We start from the raw sequence: 25,605 nt of genomic DNA, 5'->3' as shown, positions 1-25,605 counted from the left end.
TAAAAAACAGTAGAAGCAGGGTGCATGAGAGATATATTTTCAAAAATCATTGGCTTAAGTATGGCTTATGAATCATTACCACTTAAAGACAGCAGAGGGAGCTGCACTCTGTATGTAAAACAGAACAACAGTATTGTTTTTTAGTACAGTATGAGTTCCCAAAACTATGTTATAACAGAGGCATAAGTTCAGAATTTTCTCTTTTTATAAAAAAACAAACAACAAAAAAAAAACAGTAATAATATATATTTTTAGAAACAATGGGACCAATTTATTAAGGTCTTTACTCCAGAGTGCAGGGTCACACTTTATTTTGAGTATTAATAAATATGTAGGGGTGTTCAATTACTTTTTGTTTTCTTCAAAAAAAAAGATCTTGTTAAATAAGGCCAAATGTACTTCCATGAGTACTTGTTACCATGGTTTCATAGCATAGCAATTGAGTAGAGAAGAATAACCTGAAGTTTAGCACTCTGTGTCTGTAACGTAGTGTTGTGCTCTTGTAAAGTGGCTGTTTGTCTCTGGAGTGCTAGGATCTGTGCCAGTAGATTATCACTCTGGCTCTCCAACTGTTTTAGCTGTGTCCACAGGGCCTGTTTTTCTGCCTGGAGTGTAGCATTCTATCAAATAAAAGAGAAAAATATATACACGAATATATATATATATCATATATATAAATATATATATATATATATATATATATATATATATATATATATATATATATATATATATATATATATATATTAAAAGCTTTAGAAACAACCTCAATGACCACATATTTAGCAACTTTATAATCTGACATATCTTACATTTTATGTAATATGATAGACATGAGTGCAATGGTCCATATGCAAAAATAGGATATTGATACACGGCTTTATTTACAAAAGCAGTATGGAATTTGAAAACTCTCTTTTTTTAGAAATTGCACTTGAATAACAAAACAACATTAGCTAAAGTTTCAAAAATTATTTAGGCACAATTGAAACATACAATATACAATTATCATTTGAAACTTACAAGCTAAAAACTGTATTAAATATATTACTGTGCAGATTTTAAAGGATACTAAACAGAACTCACATTCCTTTCCACCTCAATTAGCCTGTCTTTGACCTTTAGAAGCTCCCGAGTGGCTTCATGACTCTCCTCCCATTTACTGACAGTCGGGGTTTCTTCACCCGCTCTGGGTGGAGAGCTCTGCATCATATGTTCCTCTTCCTCTCTCTGCTTAAGTGCTTCATAGTTCTTTTTAACCTAAACGAACAGAAAGACTTACATACATAACTTCTATGTAATTCCTTTGTATAAATGGCTCTTATATGTGTAACTGATGTTGTATCTTTGTAAATGCGTCTTTATTTGATGTTTTTTTTTTTCTCAAATTGAGGTTAGGAAATTTGGGCTGCGTCTTAAATTCGAGGTCGTCTTAAATTTGAAGGAATACTGTAAATAAGTGTTTGAATTTAAAATATAAACAAATTAATGCTCAAACATCTATTCAAAATGTGTGAGTGGTAGTCCAATGACCACTACAGTAAGTGGGGTACTGAGGGGGAGTGATTGATGTTTTAAACTATAGCCAGCACATTCTGAAAACTGCTTTACAAATTAATATAATAAATTGCTGCTAAAGTAACACAATAAAGCTTTTTTCCCCAAGTAATGCCTTTTTCTCTAAATACTCCTTTATACTGTTGTTGGTTATACTAATTGGATAGGCAGACTAAAATTATCCTAAAATGAGTTGCTATTGGAAAACGAATTACATCCTGAATCATTCAGAAGCCAAAAAAGCTTATGAAAATGTAGCTTTACTGACTCTGCTGGAAGAAATGTGTAAAATATTTTAAAATTATGGCAACAGTGGCTTTTTTCATGCCCACTTGGACTACATTGCCATTTAAATATACTAACATATTGTCTAAGTTGCGAGGATAAATTTTACTTTTAAACCAACTACAGGTATAAGCTGCTTTGCATAAATATGTACAGCCATGCACCAGTGAAGGAAGGGTTCTCTAACTATTCTTGCATTTCACAAGGTTTGGAAAGCTCATATCTAAAGTGGAGAAGCAAATTGCCGAATGTGGAAGAGAAGACTGTATCAGTTATGCTAGAATAATGATGAACAGAAGTAATAGACAGTGTCCTTAATTAAAATACCCACTGTATGTTAACCTGTGTACCAAGGTAAGACAGGGAATATATGTTAGTGATAACAGCATTATTCCACACACAGTGAAATTGGACAGCCTGCAATAGCAGAGACAAGGCCACTAGAGGTCATTGGTCTGCTAAAGTCTAGCACGCAACACCAGTGTGTAACAAGGTGATTATTAGTTATGAATAGAAGCAATTAAAAATGGATTTGCTTAACAGGTGGGGATATAGAAACTCAATTCTGGAGAGGCTCTGGGAAGGGTGTAGTGGAGAAAAGAGAAAAAGTTTGGTGCTTGAGTTAAAAACGTTACAGGGAAACAGCTTAGCTGTCCTGTTATAGACAAATAATTATACAAAAGAAAATATGAGTTTAGTTCTCCTTAGGAAGATAGGTTTTGTTTTGTTTTCTTTGCATTTGTTTGTAAATACTTGTAAATAAAACTACAAGAGAGCATGAATAACTGCCTCATCGATTCTTCAATTCAGTCACACCACCCTGAACAGGTCCAAAGTGCTACACCTGATAACTGAAAACTTTTCTATGCGCACCAAATGAATGTTTCATTTCCTGCAAGCATCCACTTTAGTGTATTATCTATAGATATCTTTTCAAGATAAGCAACAAAAAAGCAATGACAAAATAAATGCTACTGATGATAAAAGTAGCAATTTTGATGAAATTCTACTTGAGTTTGCTTTTTATGTGAAGAACTACCAGAAATTGACTCCTAAAAAGTTATTTTAACCCTCAGGCGCTGACTGGAGTTCTCTGGTGACCCAACTGCTATATATATATTTCCACAATACTCAACTACTTTATTATAATAAATAATAAAGGTTTGTATGAGAACAAGTACATTTTATAGATGCTTAATTGTAATACTGTTCAGCATATTTATGTTAGTAATATTATAACTTCAATAATCCCCATTTTAAGGCACAATTAACTCACCCAATGTTTAAGTCCAAATTCTATGGTGTCTGAGACATGTATTATGTTTAAGAACTTACGGTTTTGAGTTCCTGGCGAAGCTGCTGGTTCAGGTTTGAAGATTCCTGCAAGCGAGCTTCAAGGGCAGCAATCTTTTCTAATTTTATCTCAAGAGACTTTTTCAATGTGGATTCAAGTTTAGACTCCAGCAGCTTGTATCTACTGTTACGGTATTGCAGCAAAAAAAAAAAAAAAAAAAAAAGATCTCAATTTATTTTAAAATCACAAAAATGTTACCTTCAAGAAATATTAGTAAAGTATTCACTTACTTTAACTGTGATTATACATATTTTTACTTTAAGGATTAGTTTACTGTTCATTATAAATTAAACCTAATGTGAATCCAGTCCAGTCTTATCAGCCAGATAAAGATTTCACATGACTGGAAGCACCAAAAAGATTATCACAAATTGTTTACAAGCCAGTTACAAATGGAATGCCAGATGTTCCTTGTGAAGGCTATGTCAGTAAAAGACAGGGCTCTTCTTTGCTTCCAATAGCAGAAACCCATCCTTGTTTACCTGATAGTTTGGAGAGGCTGCCTAGGGTGATTTGTTAGATGTGTTATCTTTGGTAACTATCTTACCTGTCTTCTGTACTTTGCTCATCATCTAAGAGTCCCTCTTTGTTTAATCCTATTTTTTCCAGCTCATGTGTCAGTTTTTCAAGATCATTATTCATTTGTTGAGCCTTCAGTTTCTCACTCACCAGCTCCTAAAACATCAATGAATTCATTAGTTTTCCCACCTAATGTTTAAAAGACCACTTATACCTTTGACAGGGTGCATTCAAATAGTAAAACTAGTAACATTAAAAAGTGAAAAACATTAGTGCTTTACATGTCCATCTAATGATCTGCACAAGACTGTATAACGATCTGGACAACAGTGTATTATGATCTAGAATTGATGTTCTAAATGAACCACATCAAATACTGTACTGTATGGTAGACCCATTCCTTTTACACTTATCTGTACTTATTGGGCAAAAACATTACCTCTCGTAATGTTACTAGAGTCTTTTTATCTATTGTGGCCTGTTTTACAAGCTCTTTGTTTTCCTTTTCCAGGTCTTTGACTCGTCCGCATGAGTCTTTGAAAACATTCATTTCTTTATTGAGTGACTTATTATCTTTCTCCAGGTTGACAATTCTCATGTTGTTTTCATCAATTGTGACGTCTCTGATCTCAGCCTGCTGTCGAAGCCTCTTGTTCTCCTTCTCCAGTTGTTTTTTGTCTTTTTCCAGCTGCAAAGTTTCTTGCTCCAGTATCTTATTCTCTTTTTCTAATTGCTCTAAGCGTTTGCTAGAAATTTTGAGCTCCTCCAGGCTTTTTTGCAAGCTTTGGTTTTCAGTCTCCACCTCCTTTAGTTCACTTTCAAGCTGCTGGATCTTTTTGTTGCTGTTCTCCAGTGCCTTTTGGAGCATTTGGTTTTCTGTATCGAGCCCTTGACAGCTGACCTCCAAGCGCTCTGTTTTCTTAGAAGATGCTTTCATCTGATCCAGGCTTTTCTTCAACTGCCATTTTTCTTTTTCCAGCTCTTTGTTTTCCAGTTCCAGCTGTGCCACCTTGATGCAGGATGACTTTAATGACTCTACTGTTCTTCTTAGAGCTAAATTTTCTTCATCAAGCTGTGTGTTTTCTTTCTCCAGCGTCTCTAACTGAAAGCTGAGATTGTTCAAGCTGTCCAGTTTCTTCTTTAACTTTCTGTTCTCAACCTCTAAATTTAAGTTTTCTTGCTCCAATGGCTCCACTTTATCGCAGGTGATAGTTAGGCCTGTAATTTTTTTCTGAAGCTGTTCACTTTCCCGCTCCAGACGATGCACCTCTTTCTCCAGCTCTTCAGCCCTTTCTCCCTTTTCTTTATAATGTTCAAGCTCCTTTCGAAGCTGTTTCCTTTCAAACTCCATCTTGTTTAGCTTGCTGCTAGTTTCTTTAATTGACTCATGCAGGATTTTGTTCTCTTTTTCAATGTCCTTTACTCTTGCCTCTGCACTTATTTGGGAGCGTTGTCTTAAGGAGGATATGGTTTGATTTAAGTGTTCATTTTCTTGCTCCAATATTTTCACCTTGAAAACATAACCAATATTGTCAAATTCATTCTTAAGTAATCAAGTAGGGCTATATTCATAAAGTATTAAAAGGCTATTAAGGACCAATGCATTTACAGTACCTGCTAGCTAATACTCATTCTCAATCATACCTGGTAAAGTAGTGTTTGGTTTCTTTGGTGATACGTCACTTATATGTTTACTGCTAAATAGCTTTTGTGATTAACTAAAAATAGGAGTTTTTGAAAACAAAAACAAAGCATCCCAAGGGGTATGTGACAGTGATTACCCTGTCATTGGTTCTTGAGTGCATGTGTGCCTCTTTATGGAAGCAGCTGGAACGTGCTGCTAGGCAACTAATTGAGAAGGTAGGCTTGCCCAGTGCTGAGCTGATTGGGAGGTACTGATTGGCTCGGGGGCGTGCCTGGGGAGCCTGCGTGCAGCTCAAAGTGCCACAGCTCGAGGTTACTGCACAACCATAGCCATACATACAGGCGCTGAGCAAAAGCTTACTGTGTTTACATCGAGGACAGTGTCTGCTGCATGGAGAGAACTACTACACAAAACCCTACCACTTAAAGACAGTGTTCGTGAAGGCATTGCCCACCCGACGCCGTCAGAAAGAGGCTGAAGTCACCCGGAGGATGCCGGGACTTCATTAGGTCAGTTTAGGGGATTTGATCCCAAAAAAGTATGTAGAGACTTCGTAGTGTAATAGGTTCCTGCAGCAGGACATCTCTTTTAGTGAGGCTAGCGCTCGCCTTGTGTGGTAAACTTTTATTTTTAGCTTTGTTGTCTTTTCTTTATTAAATCCGGTGCTAGGATTACCATCTGCCTACGTGTCAACACCCACTACTCTGTCTGATTCAGTATTATTCAGTGACGACCTATGTATGTAATGTCTTCCTGTTACAGGGTATAATCAAAGAAAAATTTTACATCAGATTGAATGGTTTGTAAACATGAAATAAATTGAATATGTGAAAAAGAGTTGTATTGTTGATTGAAACAATGTGGCAGTGAAATGGTTAATTTGTAAAAAAAAAGTCTATGAATATATATTTTTTGTTGTTGTTTCACCAGTAACAGACTTATTAAGATTCATTATGTTCCCATAGTTGGTTTGTACCTGTCTTTCAGAGTTTTCTCCAAGGGTCTCAATAGTCTTTTCAAGTTGAGCTTTCTCTTTCATCAGATCGTGGCTCAAATTTTCTACATTTATCAGGCTTTGCTTCTCGATGCTCATTTCATTCTCAAGCCTTTCCAACTGCGAAAGTTAAAACAGTTTAAAGGCAGGATCGCTAGGAGCATATGCAATTAACTATAAATATATACAGACAGATAAAATTAGGAAGAGGCTGGTTTAAAAGTGCTGATTGAAGTCTCAATAATAAACACACTGAGCTTCTCAGCTGCATCCACTGGACCCCTATAGAGTAATCTGTGGTGGTTGAAGGTAATTGATTTGTAGTTCCAGCTGTTTACTCCACTAGATGGATTGCATCCTAAGAAGACAAGGGGTGCTATAAAAAGAAGGCTGATGAAAACAAAAAATACTTTTACAGCATACTACAGCATACTAGTTATTACTAAGTGACAGTCAAGATAAAACATATACTGTATACAGTACAACTAGCGAAATAAATGTTTTGTATAAAAAAGAAATGGTTCTTTTCATGCTTTAGTTATTTACTATTTCTAACTACACAAATTCAACAGATTTATATTGGCACCTATACTACCATTCAGTTAATTTTTCCACTGCAATATCACATATGGAATACAGTACATTAGATCAGTAATTGGTCAAGAGTAATCTAGTATAACAAGGATGCTCATTGAATTTTGCAGTTTTCTAACAGAATTCTTCTGCAATCTAATCTAATGAATACGCAGAAGGCTCGATAATAACCTTTTTGCTTAATCTCAGATTTTCTTTTTCCATTTTCAGGAACCTCGGGTTACTGTCTTCTGAAGGATCCGTTGTAGTTCTAAGGTTTTCAACCGTTTTTAAAAGACTCTGGTTTTCCATTTCCAGCTTAAGCAATCGGCTTGAAGTCAATTCACTAACTTCATGACCCAATGATTTTTGAGGCACTGAAAACAAAATGAAAAATGGATAAAGGATAACTGGCATTGAATTATGAATTTATGTTTATGGGCTATTGACATAACCCACATTGCTGGCAAAAATAATAACACAAACAGAACTAAACTTTTTTTCCTCTTGGGAACAGTAGCATTTATTTAATAACCTTTGCACTATATAAATGCATTCAAATTCAAAATATTGTATAGCACTCCTCAAGTGTAATATAAGTACATTTTTATGTTTACATTAAACAATTCTTCACTAATACACTATCAGACATTCAACTTCTCTAAAATCAATCAGCCATGAGAAAAAAAAAAACAATCTATTTATGTTTGGTTGCCAGAGATAATCACACAGGTGCACCACGGGGAGGTAAACAGTATTTTTTTTGACGGTCTTCACAGAACTGCTAATGAGAACATATCTGATTACCTTCTGAGCGCTCAGTGGTCTTGGAAAGCTGCTCTAATTCCCAGCCAAGATGCAATGATTCATCCATACTCTGTTTTTGAGCCATTTCCAGTGCCAGGTTTTCTTCTGACAGGTCCTTGATTTTCTTTCTGTCAATATCACGTTCCTGAGGAATAAACATATTCTTTGTTTTATTTAATGCTTTATTACAAATAAATAAAATCTGATTATGCAAAATATACTGTATTTACCATCTCCAAGTCATGTATTTTTGCCTTCACTTGTAGATTTTCTTTCTCTAGCTCATGCAGTTTGTCAGAACGGGCTCGAGATCCTTCTAGTTGATCCTCCAACATGATCTTTGTTTCCAATAGAACTTGGTTATCTTCCTTTAATTCCTAAAGTACATAGAGGACCTTTAAACACTGCAAAAAGCAGCATGCAGTAGGGGCTACACAGTTTAAGATTACTTTCAAGAACAAGCAGTAGAACAATACAATTTGCTGACCAGCAGGATTAATGTGAAAAATAAGCAGGTGCCAGATGCTGTTTTTTTTTTCCTTTCTTTTAAAACAAATGCACACAATTTTTTTTTTTTGTTAAATAGCATTTTCTCCTCAAGAAGCTGCAGTAGCAATTTTAAATCAGTTGAAATACAATAACCAAATTAAGACATTGTTGAAGTTTGTCAATTTGTCAAAAACATCCAGCATCCTAACATACCTCAACTCTGGCTTTGTAAAATTCAATGTCATGTAATCTTTCTTTGTACCGGCTGACTTCACTTTCAAGCTTGTCAACTCTAATTGCCTTTTCTCTGAGAGCATCCAGCTCATCACGATACGCTCTGGCTGAACGGGCATCTGCCAGCAACAGCATACTCTGGCAATGAAACAGAGAAATAAAATGTGATTCCATTACATCAAAAACATATTTATATGTCCTCCCCCTAAATAAAACTACAAGAGAGGTACAACAATCAAAAACATTAATAGTAAATGAAAAAGGTCACATTTAAGGTGCTATCTGAGAGTCTACAAATTACTATTGCTAAACAATCACAGACTCTGACTTGATATAAATAATGTAATGTAATTGAGCTCCATTGATGAGAAGAAAAGAAACTTGTGAGTAACAGTATTTGTCTGCCATTATTCTAAATATACAGTACATACACACACAATAACATATACAATAATACTATTCTGTAGTTGCACACTAGTTTTTTTATGTCTAAAGAACTATACTGAATAGTGTCATCATTAAATCGGTTAATTTGTCAAGCACCTCTTGCTGAATCCGTTTCAGCTCTGTTTCCATGTGCTCCAGCTCTTGCCTACAGTCTAGCAGCTGCTCACTCTTCTCTTCCCTGAAAGTAGCAAAACATTATGATCTATTAGGAATCAAATCAATGAGATATATTTACAGTACACATATTTATACTGCACGATATATGGATTGGACAAAACATGTGAAACTCCATGAAGAGTGACATTTCAATTTGCATATGTTACCATGTAGATTACATCACTGCCCAAGGTGAAGATGCTAGTGAATTTTTATCACACATTCTGTTCTGTCTAAGCGTGCATTAACTGTGTTTTACACAACAGCAGCCTTGAAGACTTGAAGCAAAGCAAGCTCTGTCTGTCTGATCGCCAGTTATCACAAAACAGCTTAAAGAGATCATCACATCATGTACATTTTCTTATTATTTAATTTCAAACCTGTTTAATGTCATGTTATATGTGTTCTCTATTGCTGTTTCTGCTAACCAATAAGTCTGTTTTCAAAAGCCTCCTAAAAACTCTATTTCTGAATTGAGGTGGTTTGAAAATGACCATTAGTGGTGTGAAGCTGTAATTTCTGTCCCTGCTGTATTTTGCGACATTTGCACAGGGGGTAGGCATTACAATGTCACATCCATGCTGCCTATTGCTAAAATCAGAAACCAACAGGATTGCACAAATCTAGTGGCAGAATAGTTGGACTGGGGATCACTGGCATAAAGTTGTTTTTTACCAGGAAAATTGCAACATCTTTCAGGATGATAATAATCACCACATGACAATAAGTGTGAAAGAGGGCAAGACATGCATCTGGCGATTGAATTCAAACATGTGTTGGTGCTTTTCAAATATCAGAATAGATGTTTTATTTTTCTTAATGCTGTACCTAACTGCCTCTTATTTGTTGAGTCAGATGTCACAGTAAATTGGATCCTAACACAATCTATATGTGGAATTTACGTTGCAACATACTGTAAGCCTACATAATGTCAAACACTACTCAAAAGGAAACACAGAAGATCCAGCTAAGCACTATAGAACAGGAAATACTAAACAGACTCTTGAACGAAAACAGCTGATATACACATAGAAAAAACAAACAAACAAAACAAAATACTATAGTTGTCCAGACCACATTTGATGGAACTTACTATAAGCTAGATATTTAGGCTAACAGCAATTTGCAAATTAAAAGCAGTTAGAAAAACTTTTTGGACTTTATTTAATACTATGAACAGGGACTTGACCGTTATGCTAAAAAAATATGGAAAAATGTAAACATGGGATTATAACAAAACCAAAATAAATCTAATTAATTTGCACCCAATTTCTTCATTAAAAGAAAAAAAGGAATTTTCCTTGTGAGAACTAGCAAAATATACATTTTGTCTCATGCACTAAGAGAAAATATGTTAATAAAGAGAGATGCTATATACTAATTTAAATATTTGTTGCGTCATCTTAGCAAGCTCTTTAGCATTGCGAGTCGTGTGATATTTTTTGGAATAAATAATAAAAGGCAGTTTAATCCCATCAGATTCTATAGTGGGGCCCCCACCTCCACCCCCAAATAAAAAATGTGTTTCTATCAAAAAGCTTTTCATAATCATACATCGTGTTCCGCGTTTCCGGTTTATTACGAATTTACTGAAAAAATAGAGAATTTTTATTTATTTTTTTAACTGGACGCCGGTTTTTACTGATTTATACCAAATTTTTGTCTGTTATTCAATATTTTCCCGGTACTATTTTCTAGGAAATACACAATATTTGATTACAATTGTGTTTTATTTTGACTCTGACTAATAAGCAGCCCTATACTGTATCCTTAGGGTACAGCAGATGTTTAGATGTCAGAGGATGAAAGAATGTTCAAATGTTGTTCTTTGTCACTTCACAAACACATTATCACCTGATTACTTTGGCCAATCAAAGTCTGATTATTGTGGCAATTGCTGGGCATAGTAACTACTGGCTTGATCAAAAACTAAATTGAAATACACTAAAATATAATATTTTTAGTGGATGAGGATTGGGGAGAAAACATAAACGAGTTTATGAACATGCAAAAGAAAACAAATGTTTTGAAGTATACAAAAAGCAAAAATAGCAGAAGTGGGTCAGAAGAGGCAGAGGATACATAGCGCTGCAAATACTGCTGCATTGAGGTACATTTTCGCACTGACAATAAAAAGATACTGTAAAATAAGAGACACATTAAACTAAAACAAGAATGTGAACTGAGAGACAAGAAATCTATGTATGATGCTTTTACACAGGCTTCAATAAAAGAGAGCGCAGAATGACTGTGTTAATGAGTTTGTCAGAGCACTGTGCTTTGCTGGACAGCCACTGTTTATTGCAGAGAGCCGAGGTATCTATTGGCGACTTTGTGCGACAGTACTGTCCATCAGCTAAAACACTGCCTAATGCCGACAATCTTAATTGTAAATATTTGACAGAAAATGGCAATGCTTTACATGGTACTTATGGAATGCATTGATGGAAATGTCCAGTGTGATTTTTGACGCGTCTCCCGATGGCTTGCACCGTCCAGTTCTGTCAATTTTCTTTTCTTTTTATGATTTCAAGGTGAATAAACCTGGCTTATTTTGTGCTGATGTCATGTTCATACCTTCTGTAGATAGTATTTCCATCAGCACAGTACCAGCTAACTTGGGAAAATGTGACTTCGATCTGCAGATTCTGCTTCATCATACATGCCAGGGACATTAAACTTAATAAGAAACCAGAACTGCTACACATCAATTCCACATGCAAAATGTATATACTGAGATTTTTTTCCCCGATTTTTACCAATGTTTAAATTTAATTTTTTTTTTTACCGATTTCATCCCTATTTTAATATATGTAAAATAAACTGTTTTTAAAGATAAAAACCGAAAATGCGGAACACTAATCATACAGTAGCACCTCGTTTGTCCGACATAAAGTGGTGTCAGTTTTAAAAAAAATACAATACACTCGCACACACATACATTTATAGTGCTGTATTTCAAATGTATAAATCATTGAGCTGAAATAACACTAATGTGTTTTGGGTAGGCTACACATTAATTTATATAAAAATATAAATCTGCACAGTAGGCCTATACAGTATACAGTACAGTATTAAAATCAAATGTATACCAAGCGCACTTTCTTTTTACTTTAGCCTACTGGTAACACAAAATAAATCATGCTGCTGCATTGCACTCAGTGGTGTACAATGTAAATAAAAGATTATTTTAAATTGAAACTAAATGATTTTAGCGTTTGTTTTTTTTTATTATTATTTTTAACTTGGCCTACTTACTAGCCTAGACAATTAACACAAAATAGATCATGGTCTTAGACAGAGGCTCAGAATGAACTGAAGGGGTTAGCGGCACATGTGTGCAGTCTATTGCTCCAAATATGTTGGAGAAACCAGAAATGTCATATACATTTGTTTTCAAGGCTTGTAAGTACACTCTGCTTTTAGGGAAAAATAGGTACTTGGGTGTTCGCCTCAGAAATGTATTGAGCACAACCGGCAATGCATGAGAAAAAGCGGACTGAAAAATTCCAGCAACAACTGCGACTGTTTAAAATGTGCTTTCAAAAGTTCTTAACATATTGATGCAATTGTAAGTGTCGCAATTGCCGGCAGCTTTAGTACATCTCATTATAATATTTGAAAACCTTCATCGCCACCTTATTTTTGTGAATTTATGCTGGAACGCCCATAATTACATTCATCTAAGGCTGAACAGCAAAGCAAAACTGCTGCCAAAAAGCATTACCTAAAAAGCTGCTAACAGCATTGCACATGTTTAGTACATTTCACCCTAGACCTACGACTCGTTTGCAACTGGCTTGCGACAGCCACAACACTGAGTGTTACCAATTAAGTTACAGGTAGAATTTCCATTTTTTGTTTGCCAAATGTCATATTAGCAAGTCATGTGAACACTGCAGACCTGTGATTCTGGCAGTGTGCTACAGCAGAAAAAAAATCTTTCTATTTGTGAGCTGTCTAAAATCACCAAGTAATTATAGGTTTTTGTAAATGATGGGGTGCTGTAGCAATGTATTACAATTACAATCAAGAGTATGAAGAAAACGCTTTACTGAATAGTCAATCTAACTAATAATACCAACCTCCAGAGCACATTTCCATCTGCAGCCTTACTCACATTGATCCTTAATTAACGATTTCAGTACCAACAAAAAGATGCACAAAATTGATCAAGTTGTTTCCAAGACACTGCCTTCAATAGTTCTTCAATAGCCAATCAGGTGTGAGACAGTGAAAAAGTAGGTCACCATGACCTACACCCACAGAATCTATACTTTAATCTCCAAACATGCAGTTTCATAAAACTTCTGATATTTTTTCATTTTAAAGACCTTTGGGTTATCAGACAATTAACAAATATGCTTTAATTGTATTCTTTAATGGGACATTATATACATTTCTTTCAAAATCTGATTTTTTTTCACCATAATATCTATTTTAGATAAATGTATTTACATTTGTAGCTAATATTTATGCAAACTGTGCCACTCCCCCATGTCTAAAGCTAGAATATGCCACGGTATATGGGGGTATATATTAGCGATCTTATATTATATATATATATATATATATATATATATATATATATATATATATATATATATATATATATTCTGACTGTCTATACATCTGACTGTTAATGTATCAACAGATTAAACAGTTAATTTCTGCGATTAACGCATTAATTTCTTTCAAGATTTTTTTTTTAGCATGCGTTAAATTGCACTACTCTATTTTGACCCAAGCATTCTGGAAAGTAACCGAAAACACTAATTTCATAAAAAGCGAAAGCCCCCCCAGAAAAAACAATTTACATAAAACTTGAAAATAGCTGAAAATAAGCACTGAATAATGAAATTAATAAAAAATTTCAAAAACATAAGCCATATATATATATATATATATATATATATATATATATATATATATATATATATATATATATATATATAATCCAGCTACAAATAAACAGACCCAAACAAATACATTTTCAAACAGGATTTAACAGGATTTAAAAGATTAAATTGTGCTAGCATTCCTGATATGAATCGGGAGCAAGTTCCAAAGGCGAGGGGCATTATAATTAAATGCATTGGCTCTGACAGAGTTCAAACAAACTGTAGGGACTGTCAGAAGATTAGCATTTTCCAATCTCAGGGAACGACCAGGGACATATGGGGTCAGCAGAGCTTGAAGATAAGAAGGTCCAAGACCACATAAGGCCTTCTAGGTAATAAAACAAACTTGAATGAGATGGATGCAGCAATTGCATTAATTAAATATGCAAGATTAAAATTTGGAATCACAAGATTAATCACAATACATTTTTTTAATTGCTTGACAGCCCTAATTATAGGACAGAGAAACTTTGAGCGATATATATATACTATAAATAATATATATATTATATATATATATATATATATTATTATAGCAATTACTGTTTACGAAAAAAGGAATGTATTTTCGCAAAAGAGTTCATACTACATTATGGATTGGTAGTGCTTAATAAGCAATCACGGTTCCTCAGTTAGTCAATTTTGGAGTCAATCAGCTATCCAGATTGTCGATCTACATTGAGCGTTCTCATTTAAGGCTATAAGTCTATTTATTAAGAATTTAAGTACATCATTTGGTATAAATGGTGGCAGATTGCAAGAACTCTGACTTCATATCTAACTTTTTTTTTGATGCAGTGCTACTTTCTTAAAAGGCAGTAGATTATAGAGACTACTTCTACAGTGTTAACTCAATACAAGTCCTGGCTGTCTAAGTGTATCCCAGAATGCCTTAATCTATATTACATTCCAATCAGTAAACTTACAGTTCTTGCCTAAGCCTTCTTATTTTTGCCTTGGCGTCTGCTAGCTCCACTGACAAGTGTTGTCTGCTTTCTGTGCGACGCATGCTTGGTGATCCATTGGGTGACTGTGCCGCTGGTGCATTGGGTGAAAAATGCCCACATTCCTGTTCCTGGGAAAGTTCTACAATTGTCTGTTTAAAAAATAAAATAAATAAATAACACTATATAATTATTTTATTACACAACAAGCTTATTCTTATAAAAAATTGCAAACAATCTGCAATAATCTCTCCTACTAACTGAAAACAAAACTATATATATCTATATATCTATCTATCTATCTATATATATATAATACTCTCTGTGTATAGGAACACCCCCTAAGAGAACACCAGAGAACACAACAGATTTTTCCTGTTGCAAGTGCTCCGGCTAAAGAAACAGGAAATTCACTTAAAAAAAACACTTTCTTGGCACCGATAGCGATCCATTCACAACATATACAGTACTATTTTGTAAAAAAGCGACCTGTCATCGCGACAGTGTCTTGAGGGACACTGATTGGTTTATTTAATATTTCCAGAACATCATAATCATTGAATTATTTTCGGCATGCTATACATAGGTGGAAATTGGTTGAACTCTTGAAAAAAAACCTGAATCAGACACAAGTTGCCGAGCAATTTTGCGTCTCCTGTGCTGACGAGTTTCTTCACCATTCTGTTAAATAATGTGCATGGCTTATATATTGCTTCTGCATTTTGTAGGGATGCTGTGTTAATTTAGTTTGACAGTTAGTTTATTAATGTTAAGTTAACCCTAAGTAATGCCCATTATTTTTGCCTCTTCCATTGTAATAGACCGAAACACACCCACCAGCTAATTTTATAGTACATAGTGATTTAAGCTTTTTGACCGTGTTGTTTTGCTTTACTTTTATTGATGATAGTTTGTTACTTTAGTATTATAATTTATTAACATACACTTGCCTATTGGTTTGCTTTTACTTATTCAGTTCATTTCATATGTTGATGCATGTGCATCATGACAAATAATACAAATGTATTTATTTATTTATTTATTGACTTATTTATACTGTGACTGGTGGCAAACTCGGTCTTAGAGAACACTTTGCTTGCTTCCTGAGGGGTGTTCTCTAAGCCAGAGACTATTGTATACGTGTGCACTCATAATATACTGCATATAGGCAACTTAGCTTATCTCTCTGTAGTATACGATTAGTAAGATGATAAAAATTAGGCTATTGAATTTCCCATTTAAAGGGGTGTCGAGATGGATTATTTATTAACTAAATAACTTAAACGCAATTAATAGCTCCTTCCTAATTCTTAACTTATTAAAAGCTCTAGCTTACATACACTGTACCCTGCAAGGAAATCTAGGTTGTTATACTGAGTTACTCTAACTGCTTACTTATCATATTAATTAACTAAAATATATATTAAACAGAAATGAAGACGGTCAATGTTTTAATGATGAATTAATCTGATAATCCTACTCGCCACCCCCATGAATTCCAATGATTTGTTTTACCTCTGAATATTCATCCCTCTCATCAACAATTCGTTTTAGATGTAATGCCATGTTCCTGGACAGAGAGTCAAGGTCCTCCTGGGACAAATCAGCAACATCCATCCACTGTAGGTCAAACACATTCTCCTGATTGTGAGTCACCTTCCAAGAGTAAAAGGAATACCATTATTAACTAGTTTAATTAATGAGTACTGTATAGGACATTAACTAAATGAAATACCACCTGTAGATATTATTTAAAACAATAGTAAATGGGTTATTTGCTAAATATACTGCACTAATGCACAATACTTTGCTGTATACATATAACCACAAAAAAAAAAATATATAGGAAAAGAACTGTTGTATCATCAGTTTCATAATATGTCTAACGTTTACATATATATGGCTATGTTATTATTTTAAATCAGCACGTTCCTGGTCCTCTCCTGAAAATATTAATTATTTATATTTATTTAATGTAAGTTCTGAAGCAGATGCTCTCTAATGAAAAATGTCCTGTCATCATTATACCATTCTGGACAGGGCACTTGCATTAAACACAGGCTTCATTATTTAGGGCCTTCAATTAATTGATTATCTCCAACATAGCTGCTTTATGTTAGCAAGATCATCAAACAGAACACTCAAGAAACTTTTCCTTTACCCTGCAAAATGTACAACATGGATATTTTTGGTAATATGAAATTGAATAACTTAGGTATAAATAATAAAATGCCAGAAATGTTCTTTTTATTGAAACATCTATTAATAAATACCTCTTGAATGTGGGATGCAATTGCAGCTTTTGTGTCAAAATCTAAGGTTTGGATTTTCTCAATGAATTCTTCCTTTTTCTCACACTAAAAAAAAAAAAAAAACACACAAGTGCACAATATTAAACATATTTTCTTTTATCCTGTGATGGGGTCATCTCACGATAAAAAAGGTTTCTATAATATATTACTTGGGACTGGGATAAGAGGCAAAATTGGCAGTATCTTAAATTAAAATCAAACAATCACAAATTGCAATCTCTGTCGATTTTAAGTTTCTTAAACAACTATATGATTGGATCAAAAAGAAAAAACCCACCTGAACTGCACAACCAAGCAAAAGTAACAGACATTTCTTCATTTCATCCAGACCTTGTTCTGTAAATACATCAAATGTAAACATAAGAATCAAATGTTTCGGATTGTTTTTTATTATTTCATTGAATTGTTTCATTTCATCCAGACCTTGTTCTGTGAATACATCTTTTCTAAACATACGCAACAAATGTGTTGGATTTTTTATTATTATTTAGAATACTATTAGTTCATTGTAGAATTGTACAAATTCCATTTTGTCTTCAGATGTATAACACAAGACCCTACCAGTGTATGACTTCAGCACTGTACATGTTTGCCTGATACCACCAGTCAACTGTATTCATTTTAAATTCAGCAATTGTCTCTCCTAAAGGCATTACATTTCTCAGCTCCAAGAAAGTATAATGTAATACAAATGGGATAAGAGTTAAGACTGCTCAAAACTCTATTATTATTATTGACTTATACATTCTTTTTGACAAAATTACAAATACAATTTTTAAGCATACAATAAATATGTAAACCTGTAGAGCGTCTTTAAGAAGGTACACATATAATATGCTTTCTCGTGTTTATTAAGTTCTAATTTGGGACATATGGTATTAAGAATGTTGACGATACTTTAAAATAAATGCACTACAAGCAAGGAAATAAAAATAGGTTGTAATATTTATTGCAATGAAAAACAATGTATTACTATAAAACATAAATAGTTATGAAGTACACCAGGAGGTCCCCAGTTAAAATCCCGGCTCACTCATTGACTCATTGTGTGATCCTGAGCAAGTCACTTAACCTCCTTGTGCTCCGTCTTTCAGGTAAGACGTTGTTGTAAGTGACTCTGCAGCTGATGCATACTTCGCACAACCTAGTCTCTATAAGTCGCCTTGGATAAAGACATCTGCTAAATAAACTTAATAATAACACATGAGAACGCATTCATTTGTATTTATCTATATGATTAGTTTAACAACATTTGGCCAGGTTTCTAGACTGTCCTTAATTATGTCTGACCTATTTGTGTAGTTAAACACAAGAAAATGAGTACGATAAGTGCTACTGAAGGGTCAGATACTGCAAAGTAAACACAAGCTTACAAAGATTAAATTAATCTGCATGAAGTATTTGTTTACTTATTGTAAACATAGAAAAGCAGTATAAAAAGATCCTCACCAAAGCTCTAAGATTTTTTTGTGACACCAACTGAACCAGATGTCTCTAATTTTGTTTAGCCCACAACTGGGTTAAAAGGTCAGTTAACAGCATTAAGAGTAGCCTTAGGATCCAGCCCCAAGGATATGCAGCTTATAACAATGAGCTATGCCTGCAATAAAAGCACAGCCTAATGTTCTGGAATTACATTTCAAACTGTTGAATCTGAAATAAACATACAAATGTAAGACAACTGATCCAAAGTTAATCTCATACAAAGGCTAGTGTGTAAGTTCAAGGATTTGTTTTTATTTAATAGTATAAAAGTTTCATATTCATGAAACTGTTCTAGAATTTTTTTTTTTTACATGTCAAGCTTTGTGAATACTAGGTCCATATGATAATTTCAGCAGCATCATTTCAGAAACTTTTGTGATGGACCCTGGGGGTAGATCCAGGTACAGCTTTAAATAACTTTGAATTGGTAAATTACTGTATGAGTATATGTTTTTCTAGTTTTCTCATATATGTATTTTATTGGGTTATTTTACCTAACATTTACATAATGTCCTCTAAATTATTATCGTAACATTCTTTTCTTGTCTCCTCCTCAGGAGTCAGCAGTTGGTCTGCATTTTAAAATCTGGGATGTAAATAAATGAAAATAATTAAAGATTATGTGATGTTTAGTTACAGACATCATTGTAAAGATATGACACTACAAAAATACAGAAAGAATGTTTGCTTATTGTATAGATAATGAATTTGGCTATTCAGGTTTTTGCAGATGTTGATGAACTGTACACATTTTAAACTGCTGTAGCATCAAAGACTTGATTAAACAAAATGTGCTGAGAAAAAACAGACGGCCATGATTAAAACCTTTGATATCTGTTGAAAATCTTTGCTTGTACTGTAAATTTATGTCTCCAGGCTGCCAAATTATCTTCCTCCACTGTAATACCTCTAAAAACTGCTAACCTAGGCAATTTTCCACATTTAAATACAATTGATAAATTAATAAAACCAGCAGAAAAATAAATTAAAGACAGGATACAATGAATAACCAGGTACTGTTGCAGTAACATTTAAAATGCCTTTACATTAAATTTGACAAAATGCTTTTTGATTCTGTCATAGAATACAATGCTAAATAAAATGTTCAATTTCCATAAATTTCCTATATGATTAATTGTAGACTGATATTGAAAATATTATATTTCTACTGCAATTCATTACAACAGGTAGTTCAGAGGAAATATTGGAAAAATATTGCATTTTAATGAAAAATCATCAGAAGTGAATATTAAGAACAGACATTACAGTATATAATTAATAGAGCTGTCTGAAAAGGAACTGTGCCAGAAAAAACAAATCTTAAATAGCACAAGGAAGTTTTATTTCACGTGAATGCAGAAAACAACTGAATATGTCAGGATTGCTTCTTGTCACAATATTTTACTATTAGTATCCTGTGTTAAATCACCATACTTGCATCCTGTCAGGAAACATATGGTTAAAGCTAATATAGGGCCATTACCAGAAACTGCACCATACCCTGTCAGAAAAACTACAGTACCATATAGAAACAAAAAATGTTCCTTTCAGGGGTGTACTTTTATGTCTTCAGGTTCATACATAACTGTAAGTGGAATAATGCAGAAAAGTTCCATGAAAAAAAAAAAACCTTTTGACGAGAAGTGACTTGCAGAGAAGAAATATAAATACGCAAACCCGGTTACATTTTATCAGCTACTGCTTATTGTGGAACATGTACAGTGAAAAATCTTGTAGACACACTAATTAGTTCTAATGAAAATTATCTTTGTGTTCTTTGACTGGGGATAATATTCTGTGGATTCTGTGGACAACTGCACTGCATTTACAACTATGGCTGCTAGGGTCTAAAATTCTCACTGGATCTTGGCCAAATCCAAAACCACATCAGCTTACTAGTCATCCTTAGTCTATACTAGGGTAATATTGTATCGAACAGAAGTCACGATAAAAAAATTGGATTATAAAAATAATTACAGTTATTGGAAAATGCACAATTTTGTACTCCATATGATGATTTTTAATGACAGCTGGTTTTTTTTATTCTAGTTTTTGTTTAATTATTCCATGTGTTCTAGTAATATTTAATTAGTACGTCATGTAGTGTTTGAGCAGCCACCACTTCCGCCCTAACGATGACCCAGTGGTTGGAAGGCTTTTGCGAGATTACATTGAGAAAAGGCATTGAGTGAAAGCAGCAGTGAGCACTCTCTTTCAAAACAGCTTAACAAAAAAAAAAAAAAAAAAAAAAAAAAAACGCTCATATCCATTTTGGTATTCTTGGAGAAAACTGAGGTTCCCTATGTGCAAAATATACTACACTAAGCTTATCATACAGAAAACAATTCTGGACTATTTTAGAAAATATCAGATAGGCTATGCGTTTTTCTTGCAGTCACACGTATACTGTAAACTACTTTATGTACATTTACAATTGATTTATTATTTTTTTACTGTGTGCAGTATATGTAATAAGGTACTGTATGGTATCAGAGCTTGTGAATGCGTCAACATTTTGTTGCTTTGTGTACTATTAAGTAGTTGGGTAAAAAAAAAAAGAAAAAGTGCGCTATTCATCAGTTAGTTTCAACATAAAATAATTTTATTATTTATGAATTCTACAGTAGTGTGGACAGAGAAGGCATGATTTATTTTGTGCGTTACTGTTATTATTAACAGTAGCCTATAGGCTAAAGTAAAAAAAATGCACTGGGTCTTTTAAACCAGACACTTAATTATCTCAGATAACCTGTTCTTGGTTTACGAGGCACTACTGTATTTTATATTTGTATAAACAGCGGAATCTAAATGATCAAACACAGTGATAATTGCAATTATCACAATTTTCTATCCCGCAATTATCATTTCAGAGATTTTCAATATTGTCTCAACCCTAGTATATGCTACAAAATATACATGTTAAAAATATCATGTTTTGCACTGTTCTTATGTTTTGTTACAGACTCAGCATGATACAAAGTAATTCTGAATCTGTTCTGAAGACAACTGGTCTATTAAAACAGATGGTCTTCTAGAACATATGGTCTTTATTGTAAAAATGTAAAGCACAGCAATCTGGAATAAATAAAAATATTTGTGTATTACTCCCTTATTACTGTACATATTCTAGGCTTCCTATATTGCAGTACACTGGGGCTGGCTGACTTTTTACACAAAACCAACAGTAGATACTAGAATTGAGCTGCTATTCTTCAATTACTGTCATTTTAATTTAGGTCAGCCAAATCTGTGGTGCTTGCTAAATTTGCCCAAGGCATGTTTGAAAACCCTGCAGTGTGACATATCCTAAACAACTCACACTGAATTCTGTTAAACAGGCATGCACATAATGGCAATTTACAAACAGTTGCAACAGCCACAGTTTCATTGATCAGAATCCTATTGCAGTATCTTGAATCTTGTCTTGTGAATACTGTACATATAAAAATACTAAATTGCTGTCTTGAACTTGTATTTGTATATGGACTGGAGTGCTTCTATGCTTGTAACTACACAACTACAGTAGAACTAGTCTTATTCACTGAATCAGTTTTTCAAACATGATAGGTAGCTACTGTAGCAGCTGCTTTTAAAATACTGTGTTTTATGTAACAATAACAATACATTAGCTCCTGTTACAATACTAAACTACCAAACAATATTTATTGTTAGGACTGCAAACTAGAAGTCTGCTGTACATTCCCATTACCATAGTAACTGCATCTATCCCTGGAAACTGTTGTTAGAGCATAAATACACATGGTTTTTTTTGGCCATAATCAGTTTCAGATGTTATAATATCCCTTTGCATTCTGAGGCACTCTGCAAACCGACTGCTGTGTTAAGGAAGAGAGCAGTTACTTAATGTACTGTTTTTAGACAAAAGACAAATTAAAAATTAAAAACTGTTTATTTGTATGCATAAAACAAAGTCTGATATTCATGAAACCTTCCATGGGTGTAAAAGAACCTATAACAGTCGCTTGCTACGGTAAATAAAAGTGTCGTCAAGCTGATGTCATTCCACACAATGTTGGTTTACCCTACTTTTTAGAAATAAACTACTTGCAAAATTAAGAAAGCATTGTGCTAAGTCAACACCATTTTCTGAAAAACAAAGTACTGATGTTAAAAAACATAAGATAAACAACTCAGGAGGTTCATTTAAGCTCCTATACATGCACCGTAGTTGCATTTTCTTAGTTCTGTAACATTAGCAGTTTGTTTTTCATTTTAGAACAGAATTATGCAAACCCATCAGGGCTGGTTATGGTTTCTGAAAATGATCCAATGGGTTTACAACAAACTTGAATAGAAGCCACACACATTTTTCTAGAATGCTAAGATCATGAATTTTAATCAGTAATTTCTTCATCAAAAACACAACTTTAAAAATTCAAAAGTTGTGAATACAGCCAAATGGCAAAAAAACAAACAAACTCCCAATTAAGATGCTGTTAATATTTGTTATAATAGCTACAATTATAGTACTTAACCTACCAGAGAGAGGATTTCTACCCAACACCAGGACATTTGGAAGGGGCATCATGATTAACTGCTGTAAAGTCTCCTATAAAAGAAAAATATATAATTAGACTGGTCAAAAAAAAAAAAAGACTTTCGATATTCGGATAGTACCTCGATTTTCATTTGTTTTTCTTTTTTTTTATTTATGTGTCACTGTCATGAAGTTAACAATACAATCACAACATCATGTGGTGTAACCAAAGTGTAACAGATTTGTGGTCAGCAGACTTCTCTATGCACCCATTATAATCATGTGAACATTTTTGTGGTTGTATTTGGAAATATGCAACAGTGTTAAAAAAAACAAAACAAAAAACATGCACACAGTATTCTTCTTAAATCCTGAACTTTTTGGTTAATAGTTTTCTGCTATGTGTATATACAGTATGCGTGTGTGTGTGTGTGTGTGTGTGTGTGTGTGTGTGTATATGTGTGTGTGTGTGTGTGTGTGTGTGTATATATGTATATATATATATATATATATATATATATATATATATATATATATAATATATATATATATATATGTGATGCAGTGTGCATTCCGGAGCAAAAATTGGTCAGCTGTGAGGCCGTGGCTGTAAAGAATGCACACTCCATCTGGGTAAAGGTTGTAGTGATGGTTTAAAAGAAAATTAAAATAATAAAATGTGAAGACAACATAAACCAACTGGGTAGTAAATAAACTGTGAAATAGTGTAATGTGTTTAAAAGTAAAATTACAGTTAATAATTATGTAAATGGGTTCCCACGAATTGATGTATTAGGTTAAATCACAGACTGGGGTTTATGTTATGGTTTGTTGAAAATAAGGTATTATGTTAGAAAGGATATATGAAGGCTTGAAGACCCTGGAGAGCATAGTTATGTCAGGAGTGATCATCAGTTGGTCTTAATTGTTTAATTAGCTAATAATCTAGCAGTTAAAGCTGGTAAAGTTGAGATGGTAGGAGGAGGGGAGAACAAAGAGAAGAGACCAAACGCTGAGGTAACGAGGACTGAATGGATAGTTTGTTTCAGGGTAAGCAGAATTGCCTGCCCCTGTTTAGTTTGGTTGGAAAAATAAGTGTTTAGTTTAGGACCCAAAAAAGGGTTAGGTTTTATTTATTTATTTGATTTGGTTTTTCTACAATAAATCCAACCCACGGAGGGTAACTGTAATACTGTTGTCAGTGTTTGTTATTTAAACACACCTGGTAGTGTGTGGAAGACTATACTATACAGTCATAGAGTGCAACCAGAAGCAAGGATTTGTCACTACATTAAAATGTATGTGCGTGTGTTGATATGGTTATATAAATAAATCGCATTACACTCGCCATTTCAATGAAAGTCCATACACTGTGGAGCTTAACACTGACACATCTTTCTGCAGTTGCAACTGTAACAGATAGCGAGGCCAAAAGCACCAATAGTTCGAATACATCAGCATACATAAGTCCCAGTCTTTTCTGCGGTTATGCTCAAAGTTCTGGTATGCTCTATCATGTTTTGATTTGATTCGCCCATTGAAACACTGCATTGCTAGTTAGATATTTGTGACAGTATATGTATTGCTTCAAACTATTTGATAATATTTTATAAACATAAAATGCACAATTAATCTAAATGTATTTTTTATTTTTACACAGAAAGGGGTATTTTTGTACGCAGGGTTAGAAACCAACGCTCGCCCGAGGTGAATTAAATCTGATGATGACTAGTTGATGTCTGTTTCTCAGTAGTCCTCTGGGTGAGTAGTTAAAACAAACATATATGTACACATATACTCTCACGTTCAGTCTTGCATTAAAAAAATGCAGGGAAGTCAATTTTCTAATGGGATGTAGCAATGGTGAATAAGCATTCATATGCTTAGAAAACAGTCACTCTGAACTGAAACCTCCCTTCATTTGAGTTTACTGAAACACGTTGCATCTTTTGAACTAAGTGTAAAATCATTTACAAAAATGTGGAGAATTATACTGGGTTGTGACCCTGTCTGAAGATGTCATTAGCACTAACGAGATACGGTCAGCAAGGTGACACAGCTGAGAGAATTTTTTCCTCTGTCATCACATCTGCTGCTGTCAGTGTCAGTTTCTCAGCAAACAGTACAGTAGTTGCTCAGTAACGAGGTACAAACAGGTGATTGATCGATTTGTATGAGCGTTTATGAAGGTGCTTGATTAAAAAAAATAATAATCTAAATCTAAATTTATAATGGTGTTTAGTTTTTAGCAAAATAAAATCTAAGCCTATTTTTTGGGACCCCAGCTGTTGTTGTTGATTCCAATTTAGGCACTTCCAACTAAGGACTAGTAAGTTTACATCAGGACTAGCAAGTGTCAAAAGGTATTGGTCCTTTGGACTAGTAGCACAATATTGTTAGTTTCT

At 33.9% G+C, this 25,605-nt stretch overlaps 1 protein-coding gene across 4 annotated transcripts in view; it reads right to left on the bottom strand.

Annotated features, from left to right (window-relative positions):
* LOC121317281 (girdin-like) overlaps positions 1 to 25,605 on the bottom strand; it is a 71,823-nt gene that overhangs the window by 18,426 nt on the left and 27,792 nt on the right. For all 4 annotated transcript variants that reach the window (XM_041253043.1, XM_041253040.1, XM_041253041.1 and 1 more), the window contains exons 4-19: positions 23,203 to 23,272; positions 17,495 to 17,553; positions 17,179 to 17,262; positions 16,421 to 16,561; positions 14,888 to 15,057; positions 9,001 to 9,082; positions 8,437 to 8,595; positions 7,965 to 8,111; positions 7,735 to 7,879; positions 7,120 to 7,304; positions 6,337 to 6,474; positions 4,155 to 5,225; positions 3,744 to 3,871; positions 3,178 to 3,319; positions 1,087 to 1,260; positions 459 to 620 (exon numbers count right to left, since the gene is read on the bottom strand). In XM_041253043.1, coding sequence (XP_041108977.1) covers positions 459 to 620; positions 1,087 to 1,260; positions 3,178 to 3,319; positions 3,744 to 3,871; positions 4,155 to 5,225; positions 6,337 to 6,474; positions 7,120 to 7,304; positions 7,735 to 7,879; positions 7,965 to 8,111; positions 8,437 to 8,595; positions 9,001 to 9,082; positions 14,888 to 15,057; positions 16,421 to 16,561; positions 17,179 to 17,262; positions 17,495 to 17,553; positions 23,203 to 23,272 — 3,057 coding nt within the window. The remainder of the gene's footprint in view (positions 1 to 458; positions 621 to 1,086; positions 1,261 to 3,177; positions 3,320 to 3,743; positions 3,872 to 4,154; positions 5,226 to 6,336; positions 6,475 to 7,119; positions 7,305 to 7,734; positions 7,880 to 7,964; positions 8,112 to 8,436; positions 8,596 to 9,000; positions 9,083 to 14,887; positions 15,058 to 16,420; positions 16,562 to 17,178; positions 17,263 to 17,494; positions 17,554 to 23,202; positions 23,273 to 25,605) is intronic.

The sequence above is a fragment of the Polyodon spathula genome, chromosome 6 (genome assembly GCF_017654505.1).
Source record: "Polyodon spathula isolate WHYD16114869_AA chromosome 6, ASM1765450v1, whole genome shotgun sequence".
In the NCBI taxonomy this organism is placed as follows: domain Eukaryota; kingdom Metazoa; phylum Chordata; class Actinopteri; order Acipenseriformes; family Polyodontidae; genus Polyodon; species Polyodon spathula.
The sequence above is the reverse complement of the archived record's forward strand: the minus strand, read 5'-3'. Positions and strand labels throughout refer to the sequence as shown.